The following is a 17,029-nucleotide window of genomic DNA, read 5'->3' as shown; positions in this document are numbered from 1 at the left end:
GACAGTTCTGCTCCCATGAAGCTTTAAGCTTTAACGGGCCAGTTTTGGTAGCATTTCTTGGGCACCCATTAATGATATACATATTGTGCGGAAGTAGAGGAGATTGTACGCCGTGATATACAACCTAACCTTTCTGGCCTGTTTCCCCCTTTCAAGAGGTTTTTTGGCAATCTTCCAGCTCATTGTCGTTTGCCTCGTCAAAAAAAAAAGAAAATTACCGTGATGTATAGCGATATATGTGTATTGTATAATGTGAGACTTGGAAGCATGTTTCAAAGTGCATCATGATAAAGAATGTTTAAGTATTTATAGGGTAGCAGGTACTGTTGCTCTTGAGATTTTTTTAGTGGAATCACGATGAACTTGAAGATCAACCTTCTCAAGGAATATATATGAATGAAGATGCGGATGGGAAGAAGAGTTTCAGATCTTTAGAAGGACTTTAAGGGGGCGAGGCGGAAAGCGCCGGTTGTAAATAACTTGAATGTTTGCTTGGAGTTTTCTCTATCTAGAGCCATGTGCAGAAAAGTCTATTGTGGAAAAATCCATGTTTTTACTGATATGCTTTTGAAGGTAAGGTAAGCATTTGGAACTCCCCGCAGTCGGAACCATCTTTGTGGATTACACGTCGAAGGTGTGCGCATCGATGTTGATTGTTGTCACGACCCAGGTGATGCCACCATCGGAGGTGGTCAAGCCGCTCGAGGTAGCGTCGGTGAGGACCAGAGTATCGCCGAAAGACTCATCAGCAGAGTCAAGAATGATTTTGGTCGATAGATATTCTACAAGAGATGATCAGGTACTATATTTTGGAGTCTTGGGAGGGAAATTTTGGAAGCTGCCTTACTGTGCGCTGGCACAGAACTTTTGCAGGCCGAGTCTTGACACTCAACGGCCGTGCCCCAGCCTTGGGCCTCTCCGACCTCTACACAAGTTAGTCCTTGGTTCAATGGAATTTGAAATAGAATATGGTCATACTGGTGGAGAGACTGGAGATAATTGAATCATTGATTGCGACTGTCTGATCGTATTTGCCAGTGCTGTCGTTATATTTATCTGTCGTCGGAATTTAGTACCAAAAGCAATGGCATTCAACCATGACAAAACAGATAGACTCACAGTGCATGGTTAACTGGTCTCCTGCGCTTGCTGGGACTTGGATACCTCCAAGTTGTTCGTCTGAGAATGTGTGTCAACTAATCTGTTCCCCAGGAATAGATCAAGAGCACTTAATACCTGTCAAGGTACTTGCCCATGTGCACCACTGTCCAGCTGTGGCCCCACAGTTCCTAATAAGGAATCAATAAGTGTGATAGAGTCAACATTTCTTTCCAACTCACGCATTAGGATCTGAGAACGAGACTGCCAAAGCCTGAACAAGATCTCCGCCACTAGTGCCCATACCGGGCCAGAGTGCGAGGCGATCGGCGACTGGTGAGGGTACTTTGGGAAGTTCCAAAGTGGTAACGGCTTCACGAATCCACGAGGAAGATGAAACGGGGCCAAGGGAGAAGGCAGGACCAAACCCGACGGTATCCTGAGCATTAGCACATTCAAGAAGAGCCAGGATGGCCGAAACAGCAAGGCTGCGAATAGTAGGCATTTTGGAACTAAGCTTGCGGTTTCAGCGGTGACAATCCTTTTAGTAATATGTCCTGATATGAAGAAATGTAAAGGAAACTTCGAGGCTTTATATACAGGCCCAAAAATTGAGAAAACTAGCGGAGTGTTAGACCTTGGTGGACCCCAAGACATCATCCTTCGGTGTTCCTAATTCAATACGGATGATGGTCCGGATTATGGGCTCTGCATGCTTCATGTGTGCCTCACCGGAGCCCAATCATAGTAAGTACCAGTGAATTCTGTGGCGGAGAATTATGCCCGTGAATTAAGGCTGCATAGTTCTTCAGGGATCAATGCTTCCAACTCACACGGTCGGGATTGCCCAAAATCAATATATCAAATGAAGCTTTCTTTCTGCTTGAATGGTAATTCTATACAGCATTGAAAAATCAAAATCAACTTAGGTAGCCAGAGCCCGAAAAAGAAGCTCCGACGTTGAACGTTTCGGATGAGTGGAGCTGTCTCGGACTTGAGACTGCCAGTATCATGTGGTCTTCAGGTTTAAGTCTACCATGGCCTTGTAAGCCTGCAACCATGTACTCTTTAACATATTCAAGCCTCTTCACCTAAAACCCCTGAATACTACCACTAGTTTGCACCCTAAACATCCTATACATACCTAAACTTGAAGCACTGACGTAGCCTTCCTATCCTTATACTGCGATTTACCCCTATGTGTGTTTTTGTGATCATTACACTGGAATTAGACAAATATCTTACCTTGGATATACTTCTATCATAAAGATTCTCTATTTTAGTACAAAGAATCTGGTCTAATTGATAATGTATATTAGACTACTTTTGCTTCAAGTTTATTATACCTTAGTAATGGAAAATTTGTAACTCGGTCTTATTTCTACCCTTAGGATACCTACATATTTTAAGTATACAGCTATAAGAACAGCAGGGGCTATAATTTTCTAGATGCCCGAACACCGCCGCCATGCGCTCAAGATGCACAGGGCCCCCTGGGGCCACGGCTACAGTTCAAATCATTCTAATGGATACCCCGCCAAGATAGCCCCAGTTCCCCATGAAAGCCCAATCCTTCGAAAATTGAAGACGTGGGGAGTGGATAAGCTAACTATACTGAACGCCGATCGGAAAGGATGAATCGGATCCATGGATGGCCGATGGAGCCGATTTCGGTGCGGGAGGAAGGGACGGAGGGAGGATCCACTTATTAGGCGGCTCTTGCACGTAAGAAATTCCCGCACTCGAACTTGTAAACGTCAGACATGGTAGCGGTAGCGCATGTATAACTTCCAGTCTCCTATAATCGTATACAAAAACCTACTATCCTACTGGTTTTCGTCGCAAGTAACAGATTTTATGTCAATATAAATGCTAGAATAATTAATCTATTGTGGCCATGAATAAGGAATCGCCTTCATGGGAAACGGAGAATAGAACTAACTGCCAGGATACAAGCCACTGACGTACTGACTGTAGCTGAAGGAGACAGAAGGCAGTACTGTGGCTGTCTATACATCTAGCTTGTACCAGCGATTACATAAAATTTACTGCTATCTTATCCTGTCCTTCTTTCTATGGATGGGGATCATCTCACTGCGCACATTGGAAATACTACGTGATCAGAGGCAGAGATAACAAACAGGGAATTAAGATTTACAGTGCTGAGCGTACGGAGGTTACTAAATATCCGTACTCCATAGTCCGTACATAGTACAATGTATTCCCTGTTAAATGAGTGGGTACCTGGGCATTGACCAATCCTCATTAGGAAATGAGAATCCGAAAATCTTCAAATGTCCACTAGCCGTGCCGGAGGACACTAATCCGGCCACCCCGAATTAGTGTCCCCCACCGTAATGCAAAATATCACCGTAATGCAAAACACTTTCCCGCACGTCTTCTTCCCTCAATTATACATCCTTAACTATGGCCGATTTCTATGAAAATGAAGTATTTCGTATGGAAGAGGCTGTTGGATATGCCTCTACCCTCAAAAAGCCAAATTTGACGCAGATCGCGGAGGAATATGCTATTTCGTATTATACTCTGTACCGCCGAGTCCGTCAAAAATCAACGCCCAGAATTCAACGAAAACCACAAAATAAGGCTTTAAATGACGTCCAAGAGAAAGCTTTATCCTTCTGGATTCGATCATTGGATGAAGCTTTTATCCCTCCGACACCAAATATTATAGAACAGTGGGCAAATCTGACTCTTGCCCGATCGGGAACATCAGACCGAACAGTCGGAAAAAACTGGGTTTATCGCTTTATTCAACGTTTCCCGGATGTTGATTTTGAGATGAGACGACAGAAGGTTATAGATTCAAAAAGAATGAGCCACGAAGATGTTGCTATTCTAGAACATTGGTATGATTTATTAGACAAAATTCTTGATGGTGTACCAGAAAGGCTTGTCTATAATTTTGATGAAACTGGCTTCCAATTGGGCCAAGGACAAACTCAGAAAGTCTTTACACGTCATAAAACAAAGATTCCACGTCTTGCCGGTGAAGAACATGGAGAGCGAGTTACTGTCGCAGAATGTATTGCGGCTGATGGTTGGAGAATGGAACCCCTCGTTATCTTTAAAGGACGCCATCAAATGGAGGCTTGGTATGATACCAAATTACCTGAGGAGTGGATGACTGCAACTACTGAGAAAGGCTATATGGTTGATGAACTTGCTGTGCTTTGGATCAAAGAATTTGACCGTCAAACGCAGCATCGCGTTAAGCAAGGCGAGCAAAGAATTCTTTTAGTTGATGGCTGTGGCTCACATCTGACATTTGAATTCTTAAACTCTGCTGAAAAAGCTGGTATCAAGATCTTTGGTTTTCCACCAAATAAGACAAATTATATTCAACCTTTGGATGGTAAGCCATTTTTGGCTTATAAGGCTTATTTTCGTCAACAAAATAACCTCATTTCACAGTGGGGTGGGGGTCTTACAGCAAACAAAAACTCATTTCTCGAAGACCTTATGGGCTTTAGAGATAAAGCTTTGACACAGAGAGTTTGCCGAAATGCGTTTCGAGAACGAGGAATTTATCCAGTCAATGCTAAAATTGTCTGTCAAAAACTGGAAGATGCCCTTCCTCCTATCCCAGATATATCAATTGATCTTCGGGATCAAAAAACACCATCACCACCACTGGAAAATATACTATCTTCAAGTCTAGAGAATACACCTTCAAAGACTACAGAAGACGTCCAGAAACGCCGCAAAAAACTAGCTCCCTTAATGGAATTAGATAGTATTACACCTCGGCAAAAACGGACGTTAGATCAAATACTTACAGAGATGGATTTCCACGTTCAGGCGATTCAAAACGCATCTTCTACGATCGCAAAAATAGCCCAAATCCAGGCCCCACGGGCTAAAAAATCTACCAAACGGCGATTATTAAACCTCAAAGATGATGGAATTTTACGTGTTAAAGATGCAAATCGATCTATTGCTGAGCGACGTGCTAAGGAAGATGAAAAAGAGGATAGACGGGTGGCCAAAGATTTTAAAAAACGCTTTGGATTTGAACCTTCTCGACCCTCAACAGATAAATCACCTATTGTGTCTTCTACGCCGATTCTTGGAGATAATGGTGATATAATTGCATATCAAGATTCATTTAGTATTTAGTTTAAAAATTGATGTTTTGTTGCGTGTTTTGCATTACGGTGATATTTTGCATTACGGTGGGGGACACTAATTCGGGGTGGCCGAATTAGTGGCCGACGGCACGGCTAGGTCGTTACCGAATTACATTCCAAGGTTGGTAATACAACCGAAACAGCCCTGGAGAGATATCTTCAGCACTCTCTGGGCGCCAATGGATATGCCATCTTAATTGACACATGTATCATTCCAGAGATCTAGATTTTCTCAAACAACCCTAAGCAACCCTCTACAATTCCTAATAACGCTAACGCCCAAGACCTTCCCTAAACGCTCCCCAAAAATGATATTCTTGGAGACAGTAAATTTGGAATTCAATGAAGGAAAAATACGTGGTATCTGTTTATACCAGCTGCCTCATTGGGAGATAATCTGCGAAATTCTCAGGTCTCCACTCATTGAAGCTCCCAGCTCCACCCCCTTCTTCTTCACTTCATTTCACGGCCCCCAACTGATCATCGGTCTTGCTAGCTCTGATTGGGTGATACCCCTGCAGATATTTAAATGTGTATTAGGATTCGTTTGGCGGAAATATGTTCGAGCGGGCCGTGCAGAGCAGCGCGTGGGCTGGAAAGCCCCCCCGACCGAGCCTCTCTCCCCCCCTTGATGGAGACTAGTATTCACGCTTGATACTCTAGAAACCTCTGATACATAGACAAAATCAGGTCAAGAGGCGCCCTTACGATGGTCACCCAAACGATACCCGCGACATGGTCCCCGACAAACTGCCCAGTCTCAACTGATCTTTGGGAGGTTAGAATAGCCACAGCCGAATTATTCTTCCTCTTTGGCCCGTGGCCTGCATCTTCGAACAACTGTGTTCCCTCTTCATATAACCCAACCGTTGCTTACTCTGCTTATTCCTGTCCGGCAGGCTATACTTCAGCCTGTGCCCACGGTTTATATGATGCGACAACAGTCTGCTGTCCAAGGTGGGTTCGCCTGTCATCTCACCCTGGATATTTGACTGCCTAATCTGACTCTTCCTAGTGCGCGCAATTTTCAGTGTACTGATGGTCCCAAAATTTACGATTCAAGCACAATGAGCTGCTTCGAGAGCTTTTCACAGTCATATACCGCTATAGTCACAACGACGTCGGCCTTCGGCAATGCCACCACTGTACCAACTGGTACTAATACTATTACTTTCACGCCATTCGCCGATGCGGTCAACGCGTTTCAAATCGAATATGTACCGGTAAGTATTGCTGGAAGTTGTTCTGTTATTCTAAATGTAGAGCGTTACACTAATGCTCATTTGACAGATGACAAGTACAAGTTCATCTAGCACCCCGGCAGCAACGTCCTCGAGCACTGCAACAAGCAGCACCGCATCGGAATCTTCACCCTCCGCGACCTCAACTTTAGCCGCCTCCAATGGTACGAGCGGCAATAGCTTGTCCGGTGGTGCCATTGCCGGCATTGTTGTCGGAGCCGTCGCTTTTGTTGCTATACTTCTTGTGTTGGCTTGGTACTGGATTCGCCGCCGCAAGACCAGCCCAACAGATGATACCATCTCATCAAATTATTATGGAGCAGGCACGTCAGGGACGGGGCACTCGGGACACCAATCCACGTCGGATTATACGAAGAAGCCCTCTTTTCCTCCAGCCGAGCTCAGCGCGAACGAGGAGGTCGCTACGGAATTATCCTCGTCACAGATAATTTCGGAAAAAGGCACACGCTGATTGGCAACATTGAACATAGAATGAGCGACAATTTCATATGATACCCAAGATACCGGTTTGAGATGCCCGTTGGACATGTATTGCTGATTAACCCACTTGAATAACCCGTGATGGGACAAGTTGGTAGACATTTATCTGCGTAGAGTTTCTTCTGTTAATCGTCGCATACATGTATGCAGTGTGGGGCCTGAACCCTGTGTACGTGATGTCTTTACGCCTACGTGCTATACCTATTATTTCTCCTCCCCCTTTTCTTTACTTATTATTTTATGTTTAATGCACAGTACTCAACGTATATTGTTCGTAGTTCAAAGAGCGCGTAGCTTCCTCATTGGCGTATTCCTCAGCCCTGGAAGGTTATTTAACACTCTGTTGGAAATTATATATTGTCGGGAAAATCCATTTGGAGTCTAACTGTACAAAATCATTTTTCTGTGTACTACCAAATATTATCAATTGATTTAACCATACGGTTCCTCTTAGGATGTAAATTACTGCGCAGAACTACATGTAGCTGCCCTCCTTTTCTTTTGTTTTTGCGGGAATTTACCCCGTGTAAACTAGAATTATATTGATTTCAAGGGGCTATTGTTGACACTCCTTGATTGATCAATGGTTGTGTTTATGCCACATTTGAACGCTCTGGGAAATTTTTCATGGATTCCAATGACGATCAACGGGAACCAGTGCAATTGAAGGGGTGGTGAAAATGAAATTGCTCTATGTTGCAATAATAAATGATTGGCTCATCAACAACATTTGAAGCCATTCTCCGCCCAATGAGCAGGTCCGTGTATTCCCTCTTACTCTGCACCCCTCGGGTCTTCGACTGAAAATCATCTCAATCTTATTGCAAGGACTACCTCCGGCCTATTTTGAGTGAAGTTTAGGCCAGGGGACTCGACCTCAAAATAAATTCCAGATTCATGTAAGACCTGAATAGTCTTAAGGCGAGGTAGTATATCACCTATCTGATAGGGCATATTGACTAGCTATCGGGTCTTGGCTTGTATCTCGGTTATACAGCTACGCCACGAGCATCTAATTGTGTTAGATTCGTGTATCAATCTAGTATTGAGCTTTCGATACATCAAAAAATCATTTTATTGTTGATTAATCTTTGTCCTATCTATACTACCTTAAAGCTACGTCTAGCACATACGACCACAGGGTGTGGAGAACAGGGCTTCCCGTCCGCTCAGCCGTACTTAAGCCACACGCCGGTCAGTTAGTAGTATGGTGGGTGACCACATGCGAATCCTGACTGTTGTATGTTTTTGTTTTTATCGATTTCTTTTGTTGCCACTGACTGCACGCTATCAAGGAGACTGCTCGGGATATCTGCCTGATCCCAGATCGTAAAATGTATCCGGAAAACTGAATCCGTGCGCTAGATATCGGTATGACCACTCTGCTGGCTGGCAAAGAGCGAACCCTGGAGCAATTTATGAGGTTGGTAGAGTTTGTGGAGCCTAAATTGAAGTTCGAAGGTTGCAATACCCCTGATTGAAGTGTTCTTGGCCTCGTGACATGGGTATATCAAGGATAATGCATGATTCCTCCTACCAGTGCTTGGAGATGGCTTCCTTCCGGGTTATTTTAGAGATCAATTCAAATCAACATACAATTATTATGTCGATCTCGTCATTTTGAACTCTTCTCGCAATATATGTCATATACATAAGTAGTTGAAAAGGGAGCATTAGAGTCAAACTTCCCAAACAAATTGATAAACAAAGATTTTGAATGGGAAAGGTTCCATGCCATAGAACAAAATAATAACCATGCCGTTTACCTGTCATATACTAAGCTCAGACTTTCCTAATCCCACACGTTTGCGGTGGAGATTTCGTGCATAAATTTCTGGGTTAAAAGGAAAATAAAATATTTACCTAACCATTCAGCAAGAGAAGATGAAAAAAATCCAAAAAAAAACAAAAAACATACAACAGTCAGGATTCGCATGTGGTCACCCACCATACTACTAACTGACCGGCGTGTGGCTTAAGTACGGCTGAGCGGACGGGAAGCCCTGTTCTCCACACCCTGTGGTCGTATGTGTTGGATAGAGTCTTGACGTTGATGATATTATGCAAAAGAAATGATTGAGGATATAAGGGAGCTTCTCTGCATAGACCCATAAAATCTTATCCATTCACTAGCCCTGTTATCCCCTGCGCTCACACATAATCCCACCTCCGGCTTACAGTGTTAGTCAGTGCGTGAAAGGGCCTTAGGAACGTTCAACGTTAGGTATGCTTTTGGTCTTGTTTGTTTTGTTGAAGCTTCCCTGGTATTTCTGTACGACTTCATATGCGGCAAGATTAAATACTTGCGACTCCAACAGGAGAAATAGTTATCTGGCAGTTTATATTGATACTTTAAGCACGATACTCTACCCCACAGATGTCCAAGATACTGCAGCGCAGATAGAATCATGACAGAGCAACATCAATAACGCGACAGTCTTTCGCCTTCCTCAACAAAAGCACTCAACGCCGCCGAACGAAAGGGTCGTCAAGCCCTTCAATGGGGAAGAATTGAGGTAACTCTTTGACGCGTTCAATCCATGCAATAACATTGGGATATGGCTGGAGCTTGATATCGCCCATGGGGGCGAGAGCAACGTAAACAAATACACTCAGATCAGCAATAGTGGGTCGGTCCAAAGCAAGCCAGAGTCGATCCGCAAGGTGCTGGTTCAATACCCCGAGAGAATAGTTGCCACGAATTGAGCCCTCTTCAAGAAAGACATCAAGCTTTTCTTGGGGCCACTTTTGGTTATTTCCCAGGCCGTTGTAGGGTCCATTGTATGAGAGAATTGCACGATTCACAAAGACACCTACCATTCTCAGTATTAGCTAACCGATTGGATTATCTAAGAGAAATCTCCAAGATACATACCATACTGCACCCAACTATTGGCAAATGATAGCTGGAGAAGAGATACATTTTAGCGGAAAGTTCCAAGTAAAAAGGATGATTGACGAAGTTCTCAGCCCTTGTTGGACATACCCAGTTCACAATTTGCGCTTGTTCATAGAGGTCACTAGACCAGTATGAAGATGGGCCTTCAGCCTTGCCCTTATCGTTCCATTTACCGGCCAGCCAGATCAAGATGGAACTGGAGTCGGTAAAAGTCTTGTCACCATCCACAAGAGTTGGAACCTCGCCTCTGGGGTTTATTTTCAGGAACTCGGGTGAATGTTGCTGATCGCCCTGTTGATAACTGAGCGTTAGATTGACATGGCTTAAATGCTTGTTCGCTTCCCCCATACCAAAAAGTCAATTTCTTCATGCTTGAGCCTAATACCGAGAAAAGCTTCGAGCAAGCGGATCTTGTAACTATTTCCAGATCCTGAAAATGTGTAAAGTGTGCCTGCAGACATGATGTAGGTAGATATATATTTTATTCGATGTGTGGCGTTTGTCGAGAACTTGAATGGCGCAACAGCAAGAACTTGAAGCGAAAAAAAACCAACCGCTTTAACAAAGAGACATTAGTTGATTTAAACCTGCCTTGTATGAATGCGTGAATTGTCGCATCATCCGCGCGCACTTTGCATCATTTAGCGGGTCTCTCGAGACAGCAGAAATTATAATTTAAGAAGCCCAGAGCCATTTCACGGCTGGAATGTCTATAGGTTGGCTAATCCACGAATTGACATCATTCAAAATCATCTGTCGTAATAAAGGTTATCTCATCGCGATCGAACTCTATTGATCAATCTGCTTGTTAGCGGGGTTGGCGTGATCGGGCACGTAGATCGCTGCCGATCACTTTCAGCTTGGAAACTTATTCGCCCATGTAGAGAAAGTAAAGTGTATTATTCTTCATGTCAATCTGATGGTTTTCAATCCATATATTAAATTGTTTCCAAGAAGCATATGGAGTTTGCAATTTCCGGGTTCGACCACCGAAGGTTCATACACTTTACTGAGGTTGCTAATGATCTTCTCATGCACATTATTAAAGTATACAATTGGCTAAGTACAAATTCACATTGATATTTGAAGTAGATCAAATCTCGACTGAATGTACACGATTCCTAATCAACCAGAGCTGCATGTGGTGTTGCCGTTCTGTGTTGGGGTCGGTGTTTGGAGACAAACGACAGCTATCATTTCCACAAGGCTGATTCTTCTTAAGTAATTATTCAGTGAATCTAGCCGCTCACAGGAAGCTTATATAGCCCTCAAGGTCACTCTATTTTTTCGTTTCAATAACATCTCCAAGCATGGCAATACCCGTTTTTGATCTATCCAGGAATTTCTCCTCGTCGGCCGCAATCTGGGCAGCTGCATCGGGCGCATAAACCTTGGCACCGAAGGCCTCAAAAGCATCTTGGTCCGCAAAAGTAAGCTCAGCATAGGAATCGAAGTCAAAATCGGACTGTTGTCCAACGAGCACAGTGGCGGGGGTCAGAGAATTGCGGTCGCTGGCACCCTCAGGGGCGACCTTGACAGTGCTACGCGCGACATAGCTGCGCTTGTGAGCGGTTGGGAAGTTATCGCCGGTAATACGTTTAATGAGATCGATGTGAGAATCATAGTGGTTCTTGAAATCCTCGAGAGAGAGCCCAGGCTTGCGGTAGGCGTAGATGAGGACTCTGACGGACATTGTGATCTGTGTGGTAGAGTTGAAGTATATTTGTGAGAGTAGATCTTCCCTGAATTTTCTTAGTAGAGCGAAGTTAGATGTAGTATTAATATAGGAGTATGAAGCTTCGAAATTAGGCGAAGGAGGGGAGGCCCAAAGAAGAAATGAGTTCGGTGGGGAGATGAATCCAGTATCTGCCAGTGGTGGGGAACAACTTGAAGTCAACGTGGGGGCCGAGAAGTACGAGCCATTCAAGATCACCGTTTCAATCAACCTTGCTTCTGGATATTCTATTGTGAGGGGCTTTACGCAAAATTTCCCCCGAATCAGATTCCAGATATTCAGCTCAGTTTTCTAAATGACTGAACTTATCTCAGCCTTGATGAAGCAATTATAGCTCTTACATTCTCAAGGCGCACCTTTTTTTGAGGCCGTAGTTTGGGATTTTACTCACTTGACCCTTATTACTACTATAAGAAACACATTGAAATGTTTGGAGGAAATGCAACCCTGGAAGTGGCCCGGAGTCACCAACGTCTACTCAGTTAACATTTACAAGCTGGCTAAACTTTTTTAAAAGCATGAACATATAGACGGTTTTTTCTACCAGGTCTAGTAGCAGCTTAGACTTTGTACCTCAACCAGGGCCCCACTATTATTAGAGGTGTTTGATCGAGAGGGAGGTCGCTTTTCACAGCAACCGGTCATACCCCAATCTTGCAGCATAAGCTCCCCGCCCCCGGCCTGCAGATTGATCTCTAGCGCAACGACCTAGCGCGGATATGAAAGACTGCCGCGGATCGCAATTGTTCAGCTGTAGTCCAGTCTCTTCTTATCATGTTTCGGGCGTTTATCGAAGGCCAATTGAAAGCCATAAGACAAAAAATTCAGACTTTTGCTGAAAATAACACGATGGCCAGGCAAAGCACATACCTTTGCTTCGGGCCGTGAATTCTTCCCCATGGTATCATGTCTTGATGGCCATTTAGCAGGTGGTTTTGAGAAGTGTTGGACTTCGATTGGATCGCGATTCTTCACAACGTCAGCATCTTCTCACCTAGGTTAACGAGCAGTGACACATACCCCTTCGATCCAAAAGCCCGCCCAGCCTTGATGCTTCTTATTCCAAAACAAGAAATCTTGCCAGTCAAAGGGTCTTGGCTGAATGAGTTGTTTCCCGTAAGACCAATATGTCACAGATCCCTCCGTCCAATTCAGCTCCCCCGTCTCGTAAGATTTCATAAGAGCTTCAATAGTAGATACAAGAATATGAGGGTCGTTCCCTCTAATTAGAAAATTCTTCACCGTCTGTAAATATTCTTATCGTTGTGCCACTTCTTCCGTCACTCCAGGCCATTTTACTCTTAGTTCACTAGATCACATCAGATAGTACTACATATTTATCAATCCTTGTCTCAATCTCCTCCCGGCGGACAACCAAGTTTTGGTTCCTTTCACCAAACCCCCGGATGAGCTCAATAGTATATAATAGCTTATAGCGAGCTATCCGCTCCTCGAGAGGCCTATCATAATTATTTAGTTATGAAGCGCCGGATAAAATTCCGCTACCTGTGCATTAACCTAGCTGAGTGGCAAGTTTGTATCACTTACTTCGGATTGGGGTTCCATTCAGACACTTCTTCAACTACATCATGATCAAACGATTGCTCAATGTCAAAGACCGAATTTAAAATTTTGGGCTAATTAAACTTCTTGACCCTTTTGTTGTTTCTCAGATGGTCTGAGATTCTGCGCTTATTCGTGGAAGACTCCCCAGAGCCTCCACCCTCTGTCTTCGAATGCCTTTGCATGTCTTCTTATTTTGCCGACTTGAGATTGCTAAATCGATTGCTATTGGCTCTGCCCTGAGAATATGGGTCTTTTCTGGAAAAGCTGCGAGCTAACGAAGCTTTATATTCATAAAATGTAATCTAAGCAAAGGCAGATCAGTTGTTGAGACACTTGAGACACTTGAGACGCTTGAGCACTTGAACTTCTCAAAGCCAAGAGACATACCGTGAAAGGGAAATTTCAGCCGCATTCAGACACGCAACCCTGAGATCCTGTACGGGATGCCGCTTTGCCACCAAAGTTTGGGTTCTTTGTCTCATGATCTCGAGGAAAGACCAAAAGACCTCCATGCGAAGCCGCCCTGCATTATATGGAAAGAATGTTCTATAATTAATTCACGGGGCCGCTGATTGAAACGAATGAAGATTTTCAAGACTTGCTAAGCGCACATAGAGGTCTGCGTTTCCTAGGTGCAAGACAATCAAGCTCACAACGGGCCTTTGAGAAGGACACTGCATATATTAAAGAATATGAGCGAATAGTGAAGACCCAGCACAGAGCGTTTGAAACTTGAGTTTGCTCAGCTTCCAACATGAGCGATCGTGGCACAGAATCGGAAAATCCAGACAAAGACTCGAAGAGATGGTAGGCGAAAGTGACTTCGTAGACAATTCAATCTTCCCTCGGTCCCAATTAATTATTGAATACTTTTGGTATTGCTCCTGCAAAAGTAGCAGTCTTCGTCTATCTATTGTAGCTTAGAAATGGGAATACCTTGAAGATTCTTCCTCTGAGAAGTCCTTTCATTGTGAGAAATTCTATGCTATCCACTTCTGGATAATCCTCTCTTGAATATCGACCTTGTATATACTTATGTTGTTTTACCTCCTTGGCTTTAATATCGCATTGAGCTTTTGCTCTTGTCGTCAAAAGAGGCTTTCAAAGAGAGTCAGTTCAAGTTCATTGCTCCACAGTAAGAGTTTCAGAGTGCAATTCCAAACGAAGAATATCATGGACATAGAAGGGAAGTCTGGTTTTCGAATTGGGTCTTTGCGACTTTTTTTTAGCTGACCAAGTCTGAGTTTATTAATGATTCAAAGAAAGATTCGAAGTATTCAATATAAAAACAATGAAAATAGCCCCTAGAAAAGCACAAAGAGTTTCACAAACAGGCCGGAGATATTATCTCTCCCATGGGGCTGTGGGTACATTAGACTAAACATTCTCGATATGCAACACATTCAACACAGGTTCATCTACTTGAATGCGATTTTTGACTACAGCAGTATGGATTTCTCCGTCTTGCATTATGGCTAGTTCCTCACTTGGGATATCCAATAGAACCCCTGGGCCAGAAAAAAGCAAGTCAATTTGTTCCAAGGACTTTCCTTTTGTCTAAAACATTTGACTGTAAGCGCGAGCCCCAAGTTACAGAAAGACGGGTAAATTACCTCGGGATAAAAAAGGTAGATAATAGGAATAAAGGCGACATTCAAGACCGCAAAGATAATGTACATCTTATATCCAATGTTCGAAATAGCCGGAGGTGTGATCTCCGCAACGATAAAGGTAAATAGCCATGTGGCGGATGTGGACAGTGCAGCTGATTGAGACCGGGTGACCAATGGTGCGTACTCGGCTGTCAGAAGCCAGGGTCCTTGGATCCAGCCTACACGGAAGCAGAAGCCGTAGAAGAACAACGCCACTGTTGCGACAACACCTGGGGTAAAGGCGACCGCCGAGGTGGTTCCGGCCAGAATACACATCCCGATTGCCATTCCCGCAAGGCCACCCAAAAGCAAAGGGCGGCGCCCAGTACGGTCAATGATAAATATAGGTCTCAAGGTCGGAAGATAATAAAAAGAACTCAGGAACCCCGACATGAGACTTGATAATCGTTCACTGAAGCCGACGCTGTGAATGAATATGTAAGGTGCATACTAGCTATGTCAAATAAGCGGAGGATTCTCAGTTGGAATATGGAAGACAGACGTAATTAAATTGATTCCAGTGAGTGTTGCATGATCATAACAACAACACCAAGCATTGTTCTATGAAAAATGCGCTGCTCACCGTCGGTAAACACCATTCGAAGAGCACTAGAAACTTTCTTAGCTTGGATACTAATCTACAAAGAGATATAAACGTACCTTTTCCACCGGAACTTTCCTGTGCGAGCCTTTCTTGAGAAATCGCGGTGGTAATTTCAAGCCTTTCTCGCTCTGCCACGTTGATCCCTTCGTGACTGTGTAGTCTCTTAAGAACCTCCATTGCTTCTTCGATGCGATCGCGTGACAACAACCACCGTGGACTCTCTGGGAGGAAAAATAGCAATGCAATGGTAGACAAGGCAAAGAGAGTTTGCAAACCGATAGGGAATCGCCACTGCGCTTCATTTTCAACATAGCCGAATCCATAACAAACCCAATAAGCGAGCGCGACTTCAAGAATTAGAAAAAATTCATATTTTCCAAAACTCATATCGAAAAAAAAAATATACCACCGCCCTAATTCCGGATTAATAAAGCCGAGTCTGTTGAATGCAGAAACGGATAGATAGCACTTACAACGTTCGTTGAGAGTTCTACTGTGATAAATTTCCCGCGTGCTTTTGCTTGAACCAACTCCGCATGCCAAACAGGGATTGTTGATGTGATAATCCCATTGCCAGTCCCAGTGATGATTCTGCCTACCTAGTAGCTGGTCAATATGGTGTAATGTTAGGGGTATGGGGAAATCTCACAATAAGCTGTGGTATATGATACGATGAACACTGGATAGCTGTGCCAATGGCAAGAATTGCAGCACCGAGTACAATAGACCATTTGCGACCGAGAGACTCGCCAATGAGCATGGTCAATAGTGATCCCGCCCAACATCCGATGTTATAAATGGCTACTACTAAACCTAGCAGGGTAGAGCTGCTGCTTCCTGTTGTGGTGTCGATGGAGGGAAACTGCTGGGTAAATGCGACCCCAGTATCGACGCCACCCATTACACCTTGTTCTGTCGATTGATTAGCATATATTAGGTCTTGCTATCACCAACCACCCGCTCTTACCATATCCGAAAAGCACAAACGCAACTGAGCATCTAAGACTAATCAGCCGCGAAAGCGACCGGCCTTCTAGACGAGGGGACCCCGTTAACAACATAATGCGTTGGTCTCGTTTAAATCATATGAGGGACAACAAGATTCAAGTTCTAAGGAAGGAGTACTCCGGTGGGTCTTGTTAGAGATATTCATAAAGATAAACCCAACATAGTGTGGGTCGAAGTTCCCCATGGGGTACAACCAATATGGGGTCAACCAATATGGGGTCAACCAACTATTGCTCAAGTAGTAAGCTATGGGTTACAGAGAACCTTGGCACAATTCACGTTAAACTCAATGGATATTAGTCTCCGCTGCTGCGGTCTTCTTTGATAATACTATAAAGAATAAGAATATTGTAATTAAATCTTTAAATATAAAGTAAGGAGCAAATGGTAATCTATCATAATTAGCTACTTAACAGGGCCTCGGTCCAATATTTCCTTATTCGGATTAGCCCAGGTGCAATGAGAACAAAAAGAAATTGACGTTCATTTGGGTTTTGAGGAGTTAGGAAATTTTAAAGTATTATCATGGTCTTAGACTCCCCGAATATCTCCAAGTTTAAATTGTTGCTGTTTT

General features: G+C 43.7%; 7 protein-coding genes across 7 annotated transcripts; 2 read left to right on the top strand and 5 right to left on the bottom strand.

Annotated features, from left to right (window-relative positions):
• Positions 1-621: 621 nt before the first annotated feature.
• N7478_011997 (uncharacterized protein) lies at positions 622-1,603 on the bottom strand (the record flags this gene model as incomplete). The annotated part of the gene is made up of 6 exons (XM_056928211.1): positions 622-782; positions 848-925; positions 979-1,056; positions 1,120-1,179; positions 1,237-1,289; positions 1,341-1,603. The coding sequence occupies 6 exons, from the start codon at positions 1,601-1,603 to the stop codon at positions 622-624; spliced, it is 693 nt and encodes a 230-aa protein (XP_056773938.1).
• Positions 1,604-3,525: 1,922 nt separating this feature from the next.
• Positions 3,526-5,238, top strand: N7478_011996 (transposase; the record flags this gene model as incomplete). The annotated part of the gene is made up of 1 exon (XM_056928210.1): positions 3,526-5,238. One exon carries the CDS (start codon positions 3,526-3,528, stop codon positions 5,236-5,238), a length of 1,713 nt encoding a protein of 570 aa, XP_056773937.1.
• Positions 5,239-6,316: 1,078 nt separating this feature from the next.
• N7478_011995 (EGFR-like transmembrane domain-containing protein) lies at positions 6,317-6,962 on the top strand (the record flags this gene model as incomplete). The annotated part of the gene is made up of 2 exons (XM_056928209.1): positions 6,317-6,472; positions 6,540-6,962. 2 exons carry the CDS (start codon positions 6,317-6,319, stop codon positions 6,960-6,962), a joined length of 579 nt encoding a protein of 192 aa, XP_056773936.1.
• Positions 6,963-9,454: 2,492 nt separating this feature from the next.
• On the bottom strand, positions 9,455-10,351 carry N7478_011994 (glutathione S-transferase family protein; the record flags this gene model as incomplete). The annotated part of the gene is made up of 4 exons (XM_056928208.1): positions 9,455-9,804; positions 9,867-9,897; positions 9,978-10,181; positions 10,241-10,351. 4 exons carry the CDS (start codon positions 10,349-10,351, stop codon positions 9,455-9,457), a joined length of 696 nt encoding a protein of 231 aa, XP_056773935.1.
• Positions 10,352-11,169: 818 nt separating this feature from the next.
• On the bottom strand, positions 11,170-11,583 carry N7478_011993 (EthD domain-containing protein; the record flags this gene model as incomplete). Its single annotated transcript, XM_056928207.1, has 1 exon — positions 11,170-11,583. One exon carries the CDS (start codon positions 11,581-11,583, stop codon positions 11,170-11,172), a length of 414 nt encoding a protein of 137 aa, XP_056773934.1.
• Positions 11,584-14,568: 2,985 nt separating this feature from the next.
• Positions 14,569-15,131, bottom strand: N7478_011992 (Sugar transporter STL1; the record flags this gene model as incomplete). Its single annotated transcript, XM_056928206.1, has 2 exons — positions 14,569-14,748; positions 14,805-15,131. The coding sequence occupies 2 exons, from the start codon at positions 15,129-15,131 to the stop codon at positions 14,569-14,571; spliced, it is 507 nt and encodes a 168-aa protein (XP_056773933.1).
• A 218-nt stretch (positions 15,132-15,349) lies between these two features.
• Positions 15,350-16,508, bottom strand: N7478_011991 (Sugar transporter STL1; the record flags this gene model as incomplete). The annotated part of the gene is made up of 6 exons (XM_056928205.1): positions 15,350-15,481; positions 15,504-15,668; positions 15,723-15,794; positions 15,921-16,046; positions 16,097-16,359; positions 16,415-16,508. 6 exons carry the CDS (start codon positions 16,506-16,508, stop codon positions 15,350-15,352), a joined length of 852 nt encoding a protein of 283 aa, XP_056773932.1.
• Between the last annotated feature and the right edge of the window lie 521 nt (positions 16,509-17,029).

Source organism: Penicillium angulare (genome assembly GCF_028827245.1).
Source record: "Penicillium angulare strain IBT 27051 chromosome Unknown utg000009l_segment0_segment0, whole genome shotgun sequence".
NCBI classification, from domain to species: domain Eukaryota; kingdom Fungi; phylum Ascomycota; class Eurotiomycetes; order Eurotiales; family Aspergillaceae; genus Penicillium; species Penicillium angulare.
The sequence above is the reverse complement of the archived record's forward strand: the minus strand, read 5'-3'. Positions and strand labels throughout refer to the sequence as shown.